The 23,204-nt window shown below is 39.7% G+C and overlaps 1 protein-coding gene across 2 annotated transcripts in view; it reads right to left on the bottom strand.

The window, feature by feature from the left end:
- The window catches only part of LRCH2 (leucine rich repeats and calponin homology domain containing 2), a 97,219-nt gene extending 74,406 nt beyond the window's left edge, over positions 1-22,813 (bottom strand). For both annotated transcript variants that reach the window (XM_047082054.1, XM_047082053.1), the window contains exon 1: positions 22,459-22,813. In XM_047082054.1, coding sequence (XP_046938010.1) covers positions 22,459-22,813 — 355 coding nt within the window. The remainder of the gene's footprint in view (positions 1-22,458) is intronic.
- Positions 22,814-23,204: the final 391 nt, after the last annotated feature.

Raw genomic sequence — 23,204 nt, forward strand, 5'->3', positions numbered from 1 at the left:
ACTCTAACATCAAAGTAATGTTTAAAAATGACACTATACTTCAAACCTTATGAAGACTTATTCTACTGTACATTTGGCATTATGAATCTATGCAGTATTATTTATTAAATGGTTCTTGGAAAACCTTTATTTTCAAAAGACAAATGTTATAGCCTCATCATATAACTTTTACTAAAATAAATTCCAGATGGAGGAAAAAGATAAAAATGAACCAGAAAAAAAACCAGAAAAACACTGTAGTGAATAGTCACTATTAGAATGGGGAAGGACTTTCAAAACATTAAATAAGGGAATAATTCAAAAATGAAAAGATTTCTAGATTTAGTGACATAACAAGAAAGGAAAACTGAAGTAAAAAAAAAAGCAATGTGTATATATATATATATATATACATACATACACACATATATATATATGTGTGTGTGTATATATATGTATACACACATCCCAATAGCTCATAGGTAAAACCTGGGCCAAAGACATAAACAGAATCAAAAATGAAAAATTATCAATGACCAAGATGCCCATGAAAATATGTTCAACCTCACTGTCAATCAAAAGAAATGCAAAGAATAAGATACCATAACTCACTCATCAAATTTAAAGGTTTTTAAAGGTATCGCTCAGTATTGGCAAGGCATTTCCATACACCACTGATGGGATTTCAAAATGAGATAACCTGTCTAGAAGGCAATTTGACAATATGAATCAAGGTCCCGAAAAATGTTCATACCCATTGATCCAAGAAATCAACCTCTAGCAATTTTTGAAACCAAATAAAGATACATAAGAAATTATGTACATTGGCAGCACCTGAGTGGCTCAGTCGGTTAAGCGTCCAACTTCGGATCAGGTCATGATCTCACATTTCTTGAGTTCGAGCCTGCATGGGGCCGTCTGCGGTCAGCACAGAGCCCGCTTTGGATCCTCTGTCCCCCTCTCTCTCTGCCCCTCCCCCGCACTCTCTCAAAATAAATAAACTTAAAAAAACCTTTTAATTAAAAAAAGGAAATTATGTACATTTAAGGATTATTTAAAACAGTAGAAAATTAGAAACAACTTAAATGTCCAACAGTAGGTAAAGGCTAAGTAAAATATGGTATATCCTTAAAGTAGAAGATCTTGCAGCCTTTAAAAATTTAATTTTAATTAAATTTAATTTAATTTTAATTAAATTTAATTTAATTAATTTAATTTAATTTAATTTCTTAATACGAAAATAAGAATACTCACAAAATAACTAGAGCATTTTAAATATCAAACTGTATACACAGTATGAACCGTTTCCTTTAAAAAGGTACATCTTTAGAAAGTACCTTTTATACGCTCCTCATACACATATAAAGGTAGGGAGTGTGGGAGTATGAAGTAAATATACCAAAATGTTAATATTTATTCAAGGTTGGTGGAATGCAGAGTATTTTGTATTTTCTTCCCTATGCTTTTACTTTCCAGGTTTTCTACAATAAATAAACGTTTCTATTATAAGAAAAACACAACATTATACTATTTTAAAGGTATTCGACTGACTACACAAGGTAAACTGAATTCTAACCATATACATCCCACTCATTAAAATGGTATGTGCAGACAGTTACAGGCTTGGTAAGTTGGTATTATATATAATCTTCTCTTTTGATGGGACACAACTTGGTCCTGCTACCACAACCTCCTACAAAGCATCTATCACACGTTATCATCTATAACATGATGCTGAGTCATGTTATACTGACTCTACTAAACATCATAATTTATTAAATTACCAGGAAAGTATGCAACTTTTAATGGCAAGATCATGCTCTCATGTCAATCCTTTTCTTTTTTTTAAGTGTATTTATTTTTGAGAGACAGAGAGATAGGATACGTTTATACAGTATACTTTTTATTTGTCTTAATTTAGACACCTTAGTAGCTTCCTACTGCACGAGAAAAGAAAAATCTAATGTAATAAGAGAACAGTCTGCATCAAATGGACTCCCCAGAACAGTAGGCTTTGGATTCCAAAACACAAGTAGTTCTTTAAAAAAAGAGGCGGGGGAGGTCACCTGGCTGGCTCAGTAGGTAGAGCATGTGACTCTTGATCTAAAAAGGGTCATGAGTTTGAGCCCCACATTGGGCTCAAAAAGTACTCATAAAGTAGAGCTTACTTTCAACAAGCAGTCCTGGGGTGGTGGGGGGGGGGGGGAACACCTGGGTGGCTTAGCTGGTTAAGCGTCTGACTTCGGCTCAGGTTGTGATCTCACGGTTCATGGGTTCAAGCCTGGCAACAAGCTGCGTGCTGACAATGCAGAGCCAGCTTGGGATTCTCTCTCTCTCTGCCCCTACCTGACTTGCACTTTCTCTCTCAAAATAAATAAATGAACTTAAAAAAAAAAGTAGTCCTAAGGGCACCTGGGTGGCTCAGTCAGTTAGGCATCTGACTCTGTTAATTTTTTTTAATCTTTTTATTTTGAGAGAAAGAGAGATCAGGGGTGGGGAAAGAGAGAGAGAAAGGGAGAGAGAGAGAATCCCAAGCAGACTCCACACCGCCAACATGCAACCAGATGCAGGGCTCAAACTCATGAACCACGAGACCATGACCTGAGCCAAAAATCAAGAGGCAGAGGCTCAACTGACCGAGCCACCCATGTGCCCCGTAAGTGGACCAACTCCTGATTTCAGCTCAGGTCATGATCTCACGGTTTCACCGGTTCGAGCCCCATGTCGGGCGCTGCTCACTGACCATGCGGGGCCTACTTGGGATTCTCCCTCTTTCCCTCTCTCTGCCCTTCCCCTGTTCACACTCTGTCTCTCTCAAAATAAATAAATAAACTTAAAAAAAAAGAGGCTAATGACTGCTTCTCAGCCTTTTGATTAAGATCAAGTGTCAAAAGAATGGCTAATGAATTATCTTTTTTAAAAAAAGTAGTCTTTGAGGAGGGTTAAAAACAACAACAACAACAACAACAACAACAAAGCCAAGAGCAAGCTAAATAGATACAAAACCATCCTAAATAAAACTAACTGCTTCATCTTTGATGAATCCAGATTATGAGGAATTTTACAGGCAGCATACTGTGCTCTTTAAGAAAAAGTACTGTATTTAGAAAGCAAAGATCATGCTTACTTGAGCTGTTTCACAACAAAGCACTAAAATATCAGATGCTGAAATTTTTTTTTAATTTTTTTTTTTTTTTATTTTTGAGACAGAGAGAGACAGAGCATGAACAGGGAGGGTCAGAGAGAGAGGGAGACACAGAATCTGATGCAGGTTCCAGGCTCTGAGCCGTCAGCACAGAGCCTGAAGCGGGGCTCGAACCCACGGACCGTGAGATCATGACCTGAGCCGAAGTCGGACGCTCAACCGACTGAGCCACCCAGGCGCCCCTGGATGTGGAAATTAAAAGCAAGTTACAGCACATTAATCACAAAGTAATGACAAATTCCACAAACCAGGCCAAAGAAGACTCCATCCGTTCGTGGTAAGTGGTCAAGCAACGCCTACAGAGCAGCACACTGGCAGCTACCAGTAAGACCGAGTGAATTCACAGGCACTTTATTGCTAACAGAGAAAGCATCGTAGGAACACTATCAGTCCCCCACGTCTCAAGTCCTACAGGACACAACCAAACTGGAGGGTGGGACCAAGTGACAGACCACAGGCACAGTGGGCCGCCCGTTCTGGAGACGTCAATTCTAGACTGGATTGCAGCTCTGCACTTTTATGCTCACAGCTATACCTGGATGTCCAACGTCCCAAAATGAGAGAAGAAGATAATAAACTCCCACAAGATAGGGAGGTGGATAAGAAATGACCTCACGTCATCTGTCTATGTGCCCTGTACCGGGGAGGAGTCTTCCCCCAAGATATGGGTCAGACCGTGGTCGAGCCCGGCGTATGTGGACTATGAGGAAACGTGCAAGATCACCAAGGTACCGTGGCAGAGCCATTCCACTAGTTTTTAGTAAAAAAGAACAAGAAGTCCGTACAGAAAAGAATATACCATGACGTGCTCCTCCCCACAATTTTAAATCCAGAAATCTGACAACCATTGCAGAGAAGCACAACACCGAACCAAACACTATAGGGAATTTTTGTATCTGCCCTCAAAGCATTTAAATTCCTCTCGGGGCAAGCAATTTAAAGCCAAAAATACAATTGCACCTGGCTGTCTACTCACATTAAATAGTCACTTAAAATTCTAACAGTAGAAGATGGTTAAATAAAATACGGTACATTCATACAATAGACTATTAGGCCGTCATAAAAAATGTTATAAAAATTTTTCTTCAATGAACACTGGCATAAGGAAGACTCAGGAAGAACAATTTGGAAGAAGACTGTACAATAGACTATAATGGGAAGACTTTTATGGCAACATTACACAGATAAATGTTGAGAAAATTCAATGATGAGGTGATGAGGCTTTTTACAAGAGAAGCACTGAACATATAAAGAGTTGTTTATGAGGGCCTTTAAGCTCTGATCCTACTGAGGATGATAAACTTTGCAGCTCGGAAGTGTAGACCTTAGCTTTGCCTAAGGCAAATGGAGGACGACAGACGAATCATGTAAGAACAGAGTACTGGACCAAGACATGCAAAAAATATAGTTTTAAACAATTTAGAGCTATACTACCAAGAAAACTGCTAAATCTAATCATAAAATGTGCATTTATCTCCCAATTTTTACGGGACTTCATCTACCAATGTAATTTTCAAAACAGAATTTGTTAAACCAACATAATAATCCTCAAAACATTTTATAATTCAATATTTTCTGTGGGGGCTGGGCTTAGGAATCCCCCGGGCTTACACCAATGGGTTAACAAGGCACAAAGAAATACAAAGCCATAGGATGCTCACACCCGAGTTTGGGTAAACCAGACTGGCACACTAAGAATAGGGAGGTGTAAAGGCACCCCAAAATAGAGAGGAGATGCAGAGCCCCAGAATAGAGAGAGAGGGGCAAAAACCCAAAATAGGAACGGGCGCAAAGGTTCCCAATACAAAGGTATATGACGTAAACCAGATCAGGCGTGCGGGGCCAAAATGCCCCCCAATTTAGTACTATAGCAGAAAAGCTGCTTTCACAGGAGGGAAGGGCCAAGTTAGGTAAACTGATAAACTGGACTATGGATTGCTGTGCTGCAGGCGAAGCAGCCCACAGTGGAGATGGTTAACAAAAGAAAAGGTGCCTTGTTAACCCTGAGGTTATTCCCCCTATCTGTCTCATCCTCTAGGCTAGCTAAGATAAACAAGCACAGCGCCTCCTGTCTGCCCTCAACAACCATCTGCCCATCTGCCCGGCGTCAGGATTTTGTTTTGTAACTGACCCAAACCCCAAACACCGTATATCTTCAAAACCCCCCTTTTCCCTCATGTCCCCAAGTTAATGTTCACTGTTCCTTTGTCTCTTTGTGCACGCCCATCACGTTTGTAAGCCTTCTGATCTGAATAAATACAGGGCAAGGACCCTTATTTGGGGCTCTTGTCTTTTTCCAGACATTAGCCATCTCTCACTTTAATCCTGCATCCCGCTCTTTTGCTGGCCAAAAGAGAACTTTAGACTTAGAGTCTACCACAGTTTTCAAAAATCAATTTTATTAGTTAACCTAAATATTTAAAAGTAGTCAACTATTCTGTGGAGCACCTGGCTGGCTCATTTGGTAGAACATGCAACTCTTGATCTCGGGATCGTGGGTTCAAGCCCTATGTTGGTCATACAGTCTATAAGCAAACAAACAAACAAACAAATAAATAAATAAAAGCTGTCAATTATTATAAAATAAAAACATATCCCATGCTACAATATAACAATATACAAAAACTATAGATAAAATAAATACACTTTTTTTTTTTTAGGAAGAGCATGACTCTTGATCTCAGGATCATGAGTTCAAGCCCCACACTAGGTCTAGAGGTTATTAAAAACATAAAGAAATAAACTTTAAAAAAAACTATAGCTAATGTGCAATAGTTAAAAATTAAATAATCATATTTCTGCGTATGAAGCAATAATAAACTTATTTTTGTAGTGACTGGCTGGCTCAGCCGGTAGAGCACACAACTCATGATCTTAGGGTTGTGAGTTCAAGCCCAACGCTGGGCATGGAGCCTACTTTCAAAAACTAAAATAAAAAATAAACGTATTTCTTTTCTTCTAATAGTTTTTCATTTTTTTAAATAATAACAAAGCAATTATTATTTTTTTTTAATGTTTATTTTTGAAAGAGAGACAGCGTGACTGGAGGAGGGGCAGAGAGAGAGGGAGACACAGAATCTGAAGCAGGCTCCAGGCTCTGAGCTGTCAGCACAGAGCCTGACACGGGGCTTGAACTCACAAACTGCGAGATCATGACCCGAGCCGAAGTCGGACACTTAACCAACTGAGCTACCCAGGTACCTCAATAACAAAATAATTAAAACAACATCAGGGAGACAATGAGAAGTCCAATCTGACTGGAGAACAGGGTACACAGATGAGCAGTGGGAAATATAGAGGAAAAAGAAATAGACAAATTATGGGAGAACTGAAAAGGCATTCAGGGTAAGAAGCAAGCTTAATTGAACAAATGTGTTAAACACCTACTATGCACCACACACTCTAGTGCTGGAGTGGCAGCAAAGTAACTACATTCAAATAACTCCAAAATCAGTAAAAGGAAATGTAAACAAATACCATATTTCTTTGATTTTATAATGCCCGTTTTCTTCTAATGTTAACATTTCTGAAATCCACGTGTGTGCTTATTGTGGAAGTTTTTTTTCCAGAAAAGTTATTAAATTGATGGTGAATGCTACAACAAAGGAAATATATTAATTGCAATAAAGGATCACACCTGTTATAACAGAAGTATAGAGTAATCACTATATGTGGAAGATGAGAGGACAGGAAACAAATAAAGACCTGATCTGGGATACAAAAGATCAATAGGAATTCACAAGGTAGAAAAGAAGGAGAAGGACATTTAACAGTAGGTGGTAAAAACATGGAAACCTAGAAGCTCATGATATGGGGCACCAGGGTGGCTCAGTCAGTTAAGTGTCCAGCTCTTGGTTTCAGCTCAGGTCACGATCTCAGTTTCGTGACTTTGAGCCCCACACCGGGCTAATGTGCTGGCAGCGTGGAACCTGCTTGGGATTCTGTCTCTCCCTCTTTCTCTTCCCCTCCCCCGCTCGTGCTCTGTCTTTCTCAAAATAAACTTGAAAAAAAAAAAAAAGAAGTGCATGATACCGTCAAGGAACAGCATGTAGTTTGGGAGACTGCACTGTGGAGTCTGGGGGCAGTATAAGACTAACTTGAGGGGCGCCTGGGTGGCTCGGTCGGTTAAGCGACTGACTTCACCTCAGGTCATGACCTCACGGTTTGTGAGTTCAAGCCCCATGTTGGGCTCTGTGCTGACAGATCCGAGCCAGCTTCCGGTTCTGTGTCTCCCTCTCTCTCTGCCCCTCCCCCATTCACACTCTGTCTCTCTCTCTTTCAAAAATAAATAAATATTAAAAAAAAAAAAAAGACTAACTTGAAGAGCAGTAAGCCAGGAATGCAAGGGGGATATAATAGACAAAAAAACAATCAATGTAAGCATACCATATTAATGCAGTAAAAGACAAAACCCATGTGATCATCTCAACAAACACAGAAAAAGCATCTGAAAAATCCAACACCCTACTGTGATTTAAAAAATTTTTCAAAAACTTCGGTATAAAAGGCTTCGGTATAAAAGGTTATAAAAGGTTATTCAACTTAATAAAGGGCATCTATGAAAAAAAACAGAGCTAACACCATATTCAATGGTGAAAGACTGACTGCATTCCTCTTAAATTCAGGAACAAGGCAAGAATTTCCACTCTCACCATTTCTACTCAACATTGTACTACCAGAAGTTCTAGCCAGGACAATTAAGTCAGAAACAAGTAAAAAGCATCCAGATTAAAAAAAAAAAAAAAAAAAAAGAAGTAAAACATTTCTATTTGCAGATGACATGATCTTGTATACAGAAAACCTACTGAACCATTAAAAAACTATTAGAATGAAGACACTAGTTCAGCAAGGTTGCAAGATAAAAGGTCAGTATGTAAAAACCAATTATATTTCTATGCACTAGCAATGAGTATCCCCACAACAAAATTAAGAAAAAATTTCCATATTTACTCAGCCATAAAAAAAAATCTTGCCATATGAAACAATTTGGATGAAACCAGATGGTATTATGGTAAGTGAAATAAGTCAGCAGAAAAAGATAAATACCTTGTGATTTCACTTATATTTGGAATCTAAAAAACAAAACAAATAAAACAAACATAAACACAGAGAACAAACTGGTGGTGGGAGGAGGGATGGGCAGAATAGGTGATGGGGATTAAGAGGAACAAGTTTCCAGTTATGAAATAAATAAGTCACAGGAATGTAAAGTGTGGCATAGGGAATATAGTCAATAGTATTGTAATAACTTTGTAGGGTGATAGATGATAACTACACATCATGGTAATCATTTTGTAATGTTTATTAATGTCAAATCAGTACACTGTAGAATTGAAACTAATCTAATATTCTATGACAAGTAAACTTTAAAAAAGAAAAATTCTATTTACAGTAAAATAAAAAAAAATAAAAACTTAGGAAAATTATAAAATGTTGAAAGAAATGAAAACTATAAATAAGTCAAAAGACATGAACATTTGAGACACCGGGGTGGCTCAGTCGGTTAAGGGTCCGAATTCAGCTCAGGTCATGATCTTGTGGTTTGTGAGTTCAAGCTGTACTGACAGCTCAGAGCCTGGAGCTCACTTGGGATTCTGTGTCTCCCTCTCTCTCGGCCCCTCCCCTACTCATGCCGTGTGTCTTTCTCTCAAAAATAAATGAACGTTTTAGGAAAAATTTTTTTTTAATTTTTACAGACATGAATATTCACAGGTTGGACAATCTAATATTAAGACAGTAAAACTCCCCCAAAGTGATCTAGAAATTCAACACAATTCCTATCAAAATCCCAACTTGCATTTTCTAAAGAAATGGACAGGCTGATCCTAAAATTTATACAAGAAGGCAAGGGTCTCAGAACGGCCAAAGCAATCTTGGAAAAGAACAATGCTGGAAGACTCACACCTCCTGGTTATAAAACTTCAGACACAGCTCACTACACAGCTACAGAAATCAAGAGAGTGTGGTACTGGGATAAGGACAGAAATATATATATATAATATATATATAATATATATATATATTCTACTCCATATATATATCAGAAATAAAGATCAATGGAGTAGAATTGAGAGTCCAGAAATAAACATTTACATTTACAATCAACTGATTTTCAACAAAGGTGACAAGACAAGTGGATGAGGAAAGAAATTTATTATCGAGAAATGGTGCTAGGACAACCAAATCCACATGCAAAAGGATAAAGGTGGACCCTGACCTCACACCATACACAAAAAACTAAAAATGGACAATACACCTAAATGTAAAAGCTAAAGCTATGAAATTCAAACAAAAACATAAGGGTAAACCTTCATAACCCTGGGTTAGGCAATGGTTTCTCAGGTATGGCACCAAAAGCACAAGTAACATAACTAAAAATAGATAAAATGTGCTTTGTCAAAATTTCAAAATTTTGTGTTTCAAAGTAGAGATCCCACAGAATAGGAAAAAAATATCTGCAAACCATATATCTGTTAAGGGATTTATGTACGGAATTAAAAAAATAAAAACTCTTATAACTCAGTAAAGATAAGACAGCCCAATTAGAAAACAGGCAAAAAGTCTGAATAGATATTTCCATTAGGAAGATATACACATGAGATGCTTAACATCAATAGTTATTATGGAAATGCAAATCAAAACCATGAGGAGATTATACTTCACACCCTAAGATGGCTGTCAACAAAAATACAGGTAATAACAAGTGTTGTCCAGGAGGTGGAGAAATTAGAATCCTCACGATGTAAAATGGTGGTGCTAGCACTTTGGAAACAATTTAACATTTCCTCAGATTGTTAAACATAGAATTACCACGGGATTCAGGAATTCCACTCCTACCTATATACACAAGAAAGTGACAACAGACATCTACACAAAAACGTGTACATCAGTGTTCACAGCAGTATTATTTATAATAAACAGCCAGAGTGGAAACAATCCAATTGTCTATCAACTGATGAATGGATAAATAAAATGTACAATGGAATATTATTCAGATTTAAAAAGGAATGAAGTACTGATACATGCTACAACATAAACGAACTTTGAAAACATTATGGTAAATAAATCTGTCACAAAAGGCCAGATACTTTATGAATCAATCTATATGAAATGTCCAGAATGGGCTAATTCTATAGAGACAGAAAAGAGATTAGCGGTTAACTAAGTCTGGATGAGGGGAATGAGAAGGTAATGGGGAGGGACTGCTTATAGTTATGGGGTTTTGGGGGAACACAATGGAAATATTCGAAAATTACACTGTAGTGATGGGTGCAGAACTAATAATCAATAAACTATACACTTTAATTTTTTTTATTTTGTTTTTTTTAATTTAAGAGAGCTCGCAGGCACACACACGTGCATGCAGGGGTGGTGGAGGGGTGGAGGGAGAAGGAGAGAGAGAACTTAAGCAGGCTCCTTGCTCAGCATAGAGCCCAATGCAGGGCTCAACCCCATGACCCTGGGATCATGACCTGAGCTGAAATGGAGAGTCGGACGCTCAGGGTGCCTGGGTGGCTCAGTTGGTTAAGCGTCAGACTTCGGCTCAGGTCATGACCTCACGGTTCCTGGGTTTGAGCCCCACAGCTCAGAGCCTGGAGCCTGCTTCAGATTCTGTGTCTCCCTCTCTCTTCTTGTCCCCTAGCTGTGCTCTCTCTCTCTCTCTCTAAGAATAAATAAACTAAAAAATAAACAAACAAAAAAGAGACCCTCAACCAACTGAGCCATCCAGGTGCCCCTATACTATCTATATACTTTAAATGGGTGAATTTTTGTTATGTGACTTATAACTCAAGAAAATGTTAAAAAGAAAAGGAGTAAGCAGAGATAGATCTGGAAAAAAAGATCTGTGTCTTAAAATATGAAACTGGACCTCATTCTATTATATAAAAATCAATTCCATATTGATTAGGAACTTAAAATGTTTATCCAAAACAACCCTTTAAAACTCTTAGTAAAAAAGGTAGATGAATATATTTCACACATTCTTAAAACAAGACACAAAAAGCAATAACTATAAAGCACGGACAAAGTTGACTGTATTAAAATTTTGAACATTTGCTAATGAAAAGACTTCTTAAAAAGCAAAAAGAGGGGCGCCTGGGTGGCTCAGTAGGTTAAGCGTCCAACTTCAGCTCAGGTCATGATCTCGCGGTCCGTGAGTTGAAGCCCCGCGTCGGGCTCTATGCTGACAGCCCAGAGCCTGGAGCCTGCTTTGGATTCTGTGTCTGCCTCTCTCTCTGCCCCTCTCCAGCTTGTGTTCTGTTTCTCTCTGTCTCTCAAAATAAATAAATAAGCAAATGTTTTTTAAAAATTTTAAAAAAACAATTTAAAAAAGTAGCAAAAAGACAAGTGATAAACTAGGAGAAAACATTCACAATATGCAAAGTTGACAAATGAGTAGTGTAAGGAATACTTTAACTCATAGAATTCTATAAGAAAAGGACAAACAGCCAATAGAAATTGGGCAAAATACACAAAAAGTTATTTCACAGTACAGGAAACACCTATGGCCAAAAAGACATTTGAAGGTATGTTAACATCACTCGTGATCAGAAAAATGTATACCAAGAAACACTTCACTGAAACACCATTTTAAACTCATTTGGCCAAAATGTGTAGATCTGACAATACTATGTGCTGGAGATCTGGATTCGTAGGCTCTCTCATACATGATGAAGGAAATGTACTTTTTTTTTTTTCATTTCAGAGAGAGAGAGAGAGAGAGAACGCATGCACAGGGGAGAGGGGCAGAGGGAGCGAGGGAGAGAATAGGGAATGCTAAGCAGGTTCCTCGTTCAGCGTGGAGACCGACACAGTGCTCGATCCCAGGACCCTGGCATCATGACCTGAGCTGAATCATGAGTCTGGATGCTCAACCAACTGAGCAACCCAGGAGCCCCAAGAGAAATGTAAATTTTACACCAATCTGGCAGTCTCTCAAGTTGAACGCTGGCATGCCACATAACCCCGAAATTCCACTACCAAGTGTATACGCAAGAGAAATTCTTGCACGTGCACCACAGGAGACATAATAATACTTACAGCAGCACTGTTCACAAGAGCAAAAACGTGGCAACAACCCAAATGGCCATCAGAGAGAAAGTGAATAGAGTATAGTCACACAATGAAAGATAAATATTAAGTAATACAAAAATTACCAGTCATATAGAGCACAGTGTATGCGTTAGCTTTTTTAAACGTTTTTTTAAATATTCAAGACAAGGAATAAGCAAGGAATAAGCTTACTGGCTCCAAGGTGTGTTAGCAGCTACGAGTGACAATCAGATCTGCATATTAGAAAGAGTGCTGTGGCTACAGTGTGAAGAATTGGATTTGAAGCATATAGGAGGCAGAGAGAGATCATTCAGGAAAACTGCTGATAAGTCCAGTTAAAGGTGAGGGGAGGAGGACCTGAATTACAACAATAGCAGCGAAAATAGACAGGAAGGAAAGAGATCTGAAAGCTATTCAAAGGGCTATGCCCAACAGGCCTTAGTTCCTAACTAGATATAGAAGGGAAAGGGAAGAGTCGAAAATCATTCTCAAGTTTATGGTCTGGGTGACCAGGGGGCCTAAGGTCAATAGCAAGAGCTGGTTTTTTAACTTATTTTTTTAAGTTTATTTATTTATTTGGAGAGAGAACGTGCACACGAGGGAGGCAGAGGCAGAAAAAGAGGGAGAGAGAGAATCCCAAGCGGGATCTGTGCCAATAGCAGGGCTTGATTTCACGAACCATGAGATCCTGACCTGAGCCGAAATCAAGAGTCAGAGGCCTAACCAACTGAGCCACACAGGCACCCCAGGAGCTGATTTTTTAAATATATTTTGAGTTTGAAGAGACTCTTTAAGATGTCAATATTTATGTAGTTTCCCTCTTCATGAGTAACTATAGAATCTGATCCTTTCCCCTACCTCCAATATCCTCTATAAAGCCCTCTCTGATTTTCTACCAATGCAATCAGATGTCACCTCTCCCTCTTTGAACCTGCACTGTGGCAGTCCTCTCTATGCACTACAGGATCCTTAGGGGATTCCAGGCCTCTACCTACTAGATGTCAGTAGCATTCCAAAGTTGTGGCAATCAAAACATCTCCAGATATTACTAAATATACTCTAGGGCAAATCTTCCCTGGTTGAGAACAATTGATCTAGCCTATACAATAGATACGTGAGTACAAATAAGTATTTATTTCATAGCACTATGAAATCATAAATTCCTTTAAGGCAGCAACTTTACAATCTTGTCCATATAGGTAAAATACATATGAAAACCCCATTCTTTTTTTTCTTAAACGAATGTTCCTTTGGGGCACCTGGGTGGCTCAGTTGGTTGGGTGTCCAACTCTTGGTTTTGGCTCAGGTCATGATGTCTCAGTTTGGGTTCGAGCTCCGCATTGGGCTCTGTGCTGACAGCCTGCTTTGAATTCCCTCTCTCCCTCTCTCTGCCCCCTCCCTCACTTGTGTGCTCTCTTTCTCAAAAAATAAACTTAAAAAAATTTTTTTAAATAAAAAAAAAAATGTTTTTTTTTTTTTTTAAGTTTATTTATTTTTGAGAGAGAGATACAGTGTGCAAGCAGAGGATGGGAAGAGAGAGAGGGAGACACAGAATCGGAAGCAGGCTCCAGGCTCCGAGCCGTCAGCACAGAGCCCGACGCGGGGCGTGAACTCACAAATCGCAAGATCATGAGCTGAGCCAAAGTCTGCACTTAACTGACTGAGCCACCCAGGTACCCCATGACAAATCCATTCTTACATATTAAGGCAGGTTAAGTTATCTATGTTCATAGGGTGCCTGGGTAGCTCAGTTGATTGAGCATCTGGCTCTTGATTTCAGTTCAGGTCATCTCACAGTTTGTGAGTTCAAGTCCTGCATCAGGCTCTACGCTGACAGCACAGAGCCTGCTTGAGATTCTCTCTCTCTCCCTCTCTCTCTGCCTCACCCCGGCTTGAGCTCTCTCTCTCTCTCTCAAAATAAATAAATAAACTTAAAAAAAAAGTTATCTATGTCCAATTTACTATTTTTAATTTATAAATATCTTTAAAAGTAATTGATTTCTTTTTAAGTTTTTATTTATTTATTTTATTTATTTAACTACACCAAACATGGGGATCGAACTCCGACCCCAAAATGAAAAGTCACATACTCTTGTGAGTGAGCCAGGCAGGTACCCTTAAAAGCAATTGATTTCCCACTGACACAGACATCCCCAACCAAATAGCTCAAAGTATTAAGGATTTACATATTGGAATTACTTTTTTAAGAGAGGAAGAATTCTAGGGGTGCCTGGGTGGCTCAGTCGGTTAAGTGTCCGACTTCGGCTCAGGTCATGATCTCACGTTTCGTGAGTTCGAGCCCCACGTTGGGCTCTGTGCCTGGAGCCTGCTTCGGATTCTGTGTCTCCCTCTCCCTCTGCCTCTCCCCCGCTCATGCTCTGTCTCTGTCTCTCAAAAACAAAGATTAAAAAAAAAAAGAGAAAGGAAGAATTCTAGGCTGTGCATTCTAGAGCCTCTTTGGGGCATAACCATCTAATGAAGTGATTTCTGAATGCAATCCAAATTTCCAAATGTTCTAGAACTGGTTAGTCTCCATAGAGTTCAAATAAAAGTTTATGCTGCAGTTATTTTATTTCTGTCTTTTGTCATCTTGAATCCTTAATATTATGCATAAAATTCTACTGAAAAAGACTGAAGTGATCAATTTAAAGGTAAAGTGACAAAAATCTCTGTCAAAAATCATACAGGAGTACATAAAATTAGATTTACATCCTTAGTTGGAAAAAAACAACTTTTAAAATTTTTCCTATCAAAAAATACATTAGAAAACAGCCATTGTTTACCCATTACAGGACACTGATATTCTGTAAGTGGAATGCTACCAACTTACAATTTATTTGAAACAGGAGAAATGTAAAGATTAAAATTTAAAACTTGACCTTTAGAAGACTTGAGTGCACTAGTTTTTAAGTGAGACTAAACATAAACTTAAATTACAATTATAAAACTGTCTTGTACAGGGGCATCTGAGTAGCTCAGTCAGTTAAAGCGTCCGGCTCTTGATTTCAGCTCAGGTCATGATCTCACAGTTCGTGAGTTCGAGCCCTGTATCCAGCTCTGCACTGACAGCACAGAGCCTCCCTGGGATACACTCTCTCTCTCTCTCTGTCTCTCTCTCTCTGTCTCTCTCTCTCTCTCTCTCTCCTTCTCTGCCCCTCCCCTGCTCATACTCCCTCTATTTCTCTCTCAAAATAAATAAATAAACATTTTTAAAAAATAAAATAAAACTGACTGGTACAGCTTTTATTATATTAAATGGTTCCCTGGAATGTAAGGTGTTCCTTTCTATAAAGGGAAGCAGACAAAACTTTCTGAAACTTTCCAGAGTATTAAAATGATTCAAGAAGTACCCAAATATACCAGAGTGTAACAAAACAGAGAGAACTAAAAGATTTCCCCTCTAGGTCATGATGAAAAACTTTGGGGGCGCCTGGGTGGCTCGGTCGGTTGAGCGTCCGACTTCGGCTCAGGTCGTGATCTCACAGCTCTGAGTTTGAGCCCCGCGTCGGGCTCTGTGCTGACAGCTCAGAGCCTGCGGCCTGCTTCGGATTCTGTGCCTCCCTCTCTCTCTGCCCCAACTCACTCGCGTTCTGTCTCTGTCTCTCTCAAAAATAAATAAAACATCAAAAAAATTAAAATTAAAATTAAAAAAATAAAAACTTTGTAGAATAAAGGGTGGGTATCACACAGTTTAAGCATCCCTTAGAGTGAACTGTTGGGATGGTCTAGGAGAATGATATGCCCTTCTGCACAGTTTCACAGTGCCTTGGAAATTAAACAATTACTACGTACCAGGGAATCAATAAGCTGCAAGTCTTCAATTATTTCCATTGGTGAAATATATTTTATTTGTGAAAAGTATTCCTAGCATCATCTTTTATTTTGTCCGTATGCTTCTGGATCTTGTCCCACTTTATGCTTTGATGACAAATAAATGCTTCAGGGTTTGTATTACAGATAATCTAAATCCAAGTATTAAATTTTAAACTTTAAGCAAAGTGTCCCTGTAAATCCAATTCCAAAATATCCCGATCAACCACTTCTGTTCTTTTACCTGCCACAGAGTATATATATTTTTTCATAAAATATGATAAGCTCATATTTTCCAAAAGCTACTAATTTAGCTGCTTACCACACAGTCCTAATTCTAAACTGTGGCTTCTTCTCCAAATTGATTCCTTAAAGCACTATGCTCTACTGAATACCTTTTCCTACGCTCATCAACCTTTTCCCTGATGACACTGCCTCAGTTCTTTACGATTAAAAGTTAAGACATTAACGTCCCCAGACATCTAACTTCACTTGCACCTTAGTCAGGCTACTTCTCCCATCCTTGGCTAACAGCTCCCCACCCTGTTCTTGCTTCCCTCGCCCTCAAATAAAGGTCCTCTCTCCTCCTCCTCTTGCATTTTAACACCGAACTCTCCACCAGTTTCCTCCTCTCAGCCTCTTAGTATGTTTGCGAAAATACACAGTAAACCTTCGGTTAACACCTGCCCTTAACACGCAGTGTCTATTCTCAACTCTGTGTTCATAACAGTTTTTCCCCTGAAATTCTGCAACTGCCCCTCCTACCTAACCATAACTTGATCCCATGCTGATTGTTTTGATCTCAAGATTCAGCATACATCTAACTTTAAAGGAAGCTTTCTCAAACTAACTTCACCCCCACTAAAAGGAAGCCTTATGACACAGTTTCACATCACTTATTTGTAGATTTTATAAAAGCACACAATTTCGAGTATTCTCATATAATTCTTTTCCTTTTTATGAATATTTTAGTAAGTTTCTTTTTTAAGTTTGTTTGTTTATTTATTTATTTATTTATTTATTTATTTATTTATTTGTAATCTCTACACCTAACATGGAGCTCCAGCTAAGCCAGCCAGGCACACCTATTCTTTTACAATTGTCACACATATTCCTGTACACATTCAACTACTATGTTACAAACCCTTCAAGGACAAGAACCATGTCTTTTTCTTTTGTACTGGCTAGTCATGTTTCCAAAGTTGGAGTTCAGTAAAGGCTTTCTTAATGAATCTCTTCTAAAACCGTCAGAATGAGAAGCATGGCGACAAGCTATGCATCTATCACGCGACACAGAACAAAACACACTGCGCCACGAGCGAAAATTATATAACCTATGAAGTTAGGTAAGCATTCTCCAGAATAAATACTCTATTAATATAGCGTTTAGTTGAACGAGAGTTTTATTATAAAGGCAGAATGTGTCACAATGGAAATAACACTGTAATGGTGAGTGCTACCGGCGGAAAACCTAGGCTCTGACCCACACTTTGTCATACGCTGGCCATTTCGCTTTGGGCAAATCACTTAACCTCTCACAACAACAAGGAGTAATTACTATGTATACTCTGCCGAGCTCACAGGGTTATTATTAGGATACAATAGTATAATGTACATGAAAGCGCTTAGAAATTTATAAAGAACTATATAAATGGTAATATTTTAATGATGAACATACCCTCCAATTTAAGATGACATTTTATTTTAAAATGTGAACTTACAAAGGAGAGCAATTAGGGGCACCTACTTATGCTGTAGAAGAATTCATCACTGAATAAAATAAATCGCTGCAAGGTCCAGCAACTGAAATTCAATCTAGAGCAAGTAAACGATGAGTTAACTGTCAAAAATGTGCTTCACGTCCAATTTTCCAGGAAGACGCTTATTACATAAAGCAAAGTAGATACCTGAATCAGTCCACAAAATCACAATCACAGGTCCATTCCACTGGATGCACTGAGAGGACCTTCACCTACAATCAGATGCTGCAAAGTTTATCTGGCTCCATTGTACAACCTGATACAATGCACCATATGCCCCGCAGTTGAAGGGGTGAACCAGCACATGTAGGAAATAGTACAGTTGACTCCAGGTTTACAGGAAAACATGTGATTAACCAGGACACAGCACGATCTGATGCGTGTAAGAATTCCTAACTCTGTTTCACAGACCTATTGTTTATGAACATAAAGGGATAGGAAGAAGCAGAGGGAGCAGCTGCAAGTAGGCTGAGACTTATTTGTAGCATTGGTGACAAAGTCAAAGATGAAAAGCTTCAAGATTTGTTTGGGTGGCTATTAAATAATTTTCAAGCTCTCTTAAGGTCAACAAATTATCACAGTATCCACAGAGACGAAAAAGTTCTAGGTAATTTCCCTTTGCCTCGCCAAGTCTACCTATAGACCGTGGAAGACAAGACATTACAACAAGAGTCAGCTACTTTCCTGAAATGGATTACCAGCTTTCTCATCCCTGTTTTTATGTCTTTATATAGACGAGGACTTTAACCAAGAAGAATCTCAAAGGCAGACATATTCAAAAAGGTCAGGAGCACAAACCACCAATTGAAGATTCAAGTAAATTAGCAAACTCTCCCTTTTAAATATTCATCTCCTGAAAAGGCTGCATAATTAGTTAGCTTTGGGCTACATCAGAGCAGAAGAAGGGGAGTGAGCTAAAGAGGGGAAAAGAAACAAGGAGAGCAGGCGGGCAGGGCCAGGTGAAGAACACACACCAGAAATGCAAAAAAGGTAATGAAACATCAAAAACAAACTTGGTCAATAGCTACCAACTATCCATCTTCCCTCACAGCAAGACTATTAATAGAGAAAACAAGATTTTGCTGCTACGTGTTTTGGGGGCACTATTTTCTTAACGCAAAGTTATTGAACAGTATTAAATATAAACCAGTGCAAATATAAACTGAAGAAACTATAGCTTCTTGTAAGTTTCTACTCATTAGAGGCATGATATAATGGGAAAAAAATGTGTCTCTGCTTCACCAAGTCTAATAAAAATAATACTGAGGGGCGCCTGGGTGGCTCAATCATATATAAGCATCAGACTCTTGATTTCGGCTCAGGATTTCGGCTCTCGTCCTGATCTCAAGGTGAGATCAAGCCCTGAGGCAGCTCGGCGCTGACAGCAGGGATGGAACCTGTTTGAGATTCTCTCTCTCTCTCTCTCTCTCTCTCTCTCTGCCCCTCCCCCACTCATTCCCTCGCACTCTCTGCCCCCCCAAGTAAATAAATAAACATTAAGAAAAGTTTATTCCTAGGTATTTAAAAACTAATAAAATAAAATGAAAAGAATACTGAACTAGATCTTGAATACATAGCTCCTAATTTTGATTTTGACCCTCTTGACAAGTGACTTCGGTTTAGTCACTACATTCTTATCCATGTTCTCATTCACTTAAACAGTATTTCTTGAGTACCTTAAAAATGAGCTATTTTAGACTTTCTCGGCCCTGACTACACTTTAGGATCATCTGGGAAGACTTTAAAAACAAAACAAAAAACGAGCCTCTTGGCCCCTGAGATTCTGATTTAATTGGTCTGGGGTGGGGCCCAGGGTTTTTAAAAAACACTCCCTTGCGATTTTAACGTGCAGCCCAGGTGAAGAACCACAGGTCTACCTTGTCTTGTGGATGTATATGTGAGAAACAGCAAAATGATACAAAAAGCCTTCCCTGCTTCCTTTGAAATTTATCACTTTTCCCTTCTTATCCAACTTAGCTTTACCCCCAGATTCTCACCACCTCACACCTAGATTAACAGAATACCTTCCTACCTATTTTCCCTTCCTCCAGTCTCCTCCCAATCCAATAAACCATGATATGCTTGCCTAACTAATGAGTTTGGTTCTGAAACATTATCCCACTGAGAGTCATTTTAAGTGTAACAATACCAACAAACAGAACTGTTTTCATCAAACGGAGGATACTTTATGTATACATATGTGTATGTATGAGCGTGTGTGTGTGTATGTATCATCTCAAATGTGCTCTATTCTTCTTCAGTTTCAGTGTACCCACCTTCATTTATACATAATGAATAGTAGTCCCCAACATACAAAAATATTGCCCCTAAATAGTTCATGACTGAATTTTGTCAAAAATGAATGGCAAATGAGTCACTCACAAATTTCTCATTTAAATCTGGAAGGGTTCCCACAAGGAACACGCATTCGACTGAAAAAAAAAAGTACAATGAGGTGGAATTATCTCAAACCCTCTGTCTTACAGTAGACACCAATAAAGTTTATGACAAATGAATGCTTGCCAACGACAAATACGGTTCTGCTTTGTGTTAAAAGCTCGCCTCAAGAAAACCAACTGAAGGCTTAAAAGCTAAAGATTATAAGCACACAAGATGATACTGATGCGTATGAAAAATATTATCAAGTACAATATAAGCAATATATAAAGAGAAGACGAAACAAGGAAATGACCTATCCCCTGCCTTTAAGTAGCTCCCCATCTTCTCAGGCACCACATGACACAAACATAAAAAGAAACTAAGGCCAGCACTAACAACTATGTGGTAAAGATAGTAAGTACCATAAAGACTCAAAAACAGGGAGACTGCTATGGACTCAGGGAGTCACTGACAGCTTCTTGGAAAAGCTGGGGCTTGAACAAAACTAAATAGGTGGAGTAAAGGAAGAAATCCCAAGCATGTGGGTGACCTTCAACAAACATGAGGCAGAAAATTCATTAAATACATTTGAGGAAGGGGGAGTTGACTTGGTCGGAACAGAGGGTTCTATGTAGGAGTGTTTGGGGTAATAAGGTTGCAACAATAAACTGGAGCAGACAGTGAAAGCCCTGAACGCCAAGCCAGGATGCTCCAACTTTGTCCTACAGACAGATCCTTTACAGGTTATAAAGGACAATAAGCAACAGTGTAGCCTTATAATGATGCAGTCTGAAACCATTTTTCTCGAAGCCTTTGAAGAACATACCAAGTACTATAATATTTTGCCAATATATTCATAAATATGTGAACATATTGTTTATGAAATGTGTTCAGAGTGAAGGAGTAAATACTCAAACATGCTTTCCAAAATACAGAATCAGCGATCGATTACGCATTCATAGTTCTTAGGGTAATTCCTAAGAGAACACTGGGCGGAAGGCTTCAATTTTAGGTTTTCCTCCTCTCTGCACCCTCCTCCAAACACATATCTAAATTTAATATCCAGAAACTGAACACACTGAAATAGTGTTACTCCGAAAATAAGAGGCCTTTTATTACTTCTCATTATGGGCGAATTTACTTGCTGTACTGTTTCAAAATTACTACATCTATTCAAATAATTTTATCCATGATCTCTTTCAGCAAAGCAAATAAAAATAGCTAACAAATGTAAAGATTATGAAAAGCAAAAAACCCTTCAAGAAACCAAAACACATTTAAAACAATCAGCGCTGATTTATAAGACAGAGGGGAAAGAGAGTATGTTCATAACAAAAAATGCCATCCACAACAAAGAGTACCAGAGAGGGTACGAAGAACATTACAATAGCCAATTTCTCAACCAAAATGATAAGCCATTAGCCCACAACTCCCTGAAGAACAGAGTTCATTCTGTCTCTCAAAAATGCCCTTCAATGTTTTGGCTATTGCTGCTATAAAAATTAGGACTCTTAACATAACTCAAAAGAAGGATCCTTTCCCCTAGTGACCAGACACGTTAGTGATTGATGATTTCATTTGCCACTGCAGCAAATACTAATTTAACCACCACTACCTTCTCAACACCAGGAAAATGAAAAATCTCAGTCTTTACAGGCATACGTGACAAGAAGGCAAGAATATTCTCGGATGATTCACACACATACACACACAAAATAAGAACACAAGAAAACCGTGGCAATGCTGCTGTCGCTGCACTACGAAAAGGAATATGCCATTCTTACAGGCACGTATGCCTTTAAAGAATATGTAGCAATTGTGATTTTATGTATTGTCTTTTTTTTTTTTTTTTAACCCGTCCGGGGAAAGATGGGAACATCCAGGAGAGTTGGAAGAAGTGCATTAAGGAAGGTGTCAATACCTCCCTCCCTACTCCTTACTGGACAAAGTCGCTTTAACAATAATGCTCTTTCACCCCTCACATCCCGCCCGGTTTCCATACATCCTTCAATCAGCACACACGCACGCGCGCGCGCGCGCGCGCACACACACACACACACACACACACACACACACACACCCGCCACCATTCCCTCCTCTCCCCCTCACATTCAGGAGAACAGGCTGCTCCGACTTTGTCAGTCTCGCCGCCCCCGCGAACCCGCCCAGACCAGCAGAGTCCAACAACGCAGCCACGCAGCCACCTACTCCCCCCACCTCCTCCATCCGAGCCCAGCTTCCCCTCCCCGCCCCCCCACCCCGTCCTGTCACCTGCTTGGGTGGTGTCCGTCAGGTCGTAGCCGCTGCCGGGGAAGTCTCGGAGTTTCCTACCGCTGAGGCTCAGGATGCCGGAGTTGCCCGCCTCCTCCAGGGCCCGGTCCAGGCTCCTCACCGTGTGCTGAGGCTGCAGGCTCCCCGGGTTCCACTGCGGCCCGTTGGGGAACGGCTGACCGAAAAGAGTCGGTACCGGGATGGGCACCACCAGGGTCCCGCCGCCGCCGCCGCCGCCGCCTCCCCCTCCGGCTCCGCCACCTCCCCCTCCGGCTGCGCCACCGCCACCGCTACTTCCACCTCCACCACAACCGCCGCCCCCACTGTTAACACCACCTCCCTGACTCGCCGCCATGTTCCTGGGAGAGAGAATAGCCCCCGACAATACTCTCAGCTTGTGCCGCGAGTGTAGGGGATTCTTAGGACGCATGCGCAGGCTGGGGGGGGGTGGCGGCTGAGGGGGGGGCGAGGTTGAGGGTGGGAAGGAACCAGGGGGCGGGCTGGGAGGAGGTGTTGGGTAGAGAAGAGACGGTGTTCAAACGTGCAGAACGCTTGCTTTAAGAAATGTGTGCTCAGAGGAAGGATGCTAAATCTCGGTTCCGCTGCTTTGGGTACCAAAATCTTGCGAAGCGACACCAGCTTAAACACAGGTCAGTTAGCAGTGGGTCTCCAAATCTGGAAATTGCTTCACCTTTCTCCCTCTGCAAAACAAAGGCAAATATATCAGATAGGGGTGAAAGGGATTC

Source organism: Lynx rufus, unplaced genomic scaffold (genome assembly GCF_022079265.1).
Source record: "Lynx rufus isolate CCGP_SWC_20201006 ecotype Redwood Valley unplaced genomic scaffold, mLynRuf1.p SCAF_19, whole genome shotgun sequence".
NCBI lineage: Eukaryota > Metazoa > Chordata > Mammalia > Carnivora > Felidae > Lynx > Lynx rufus.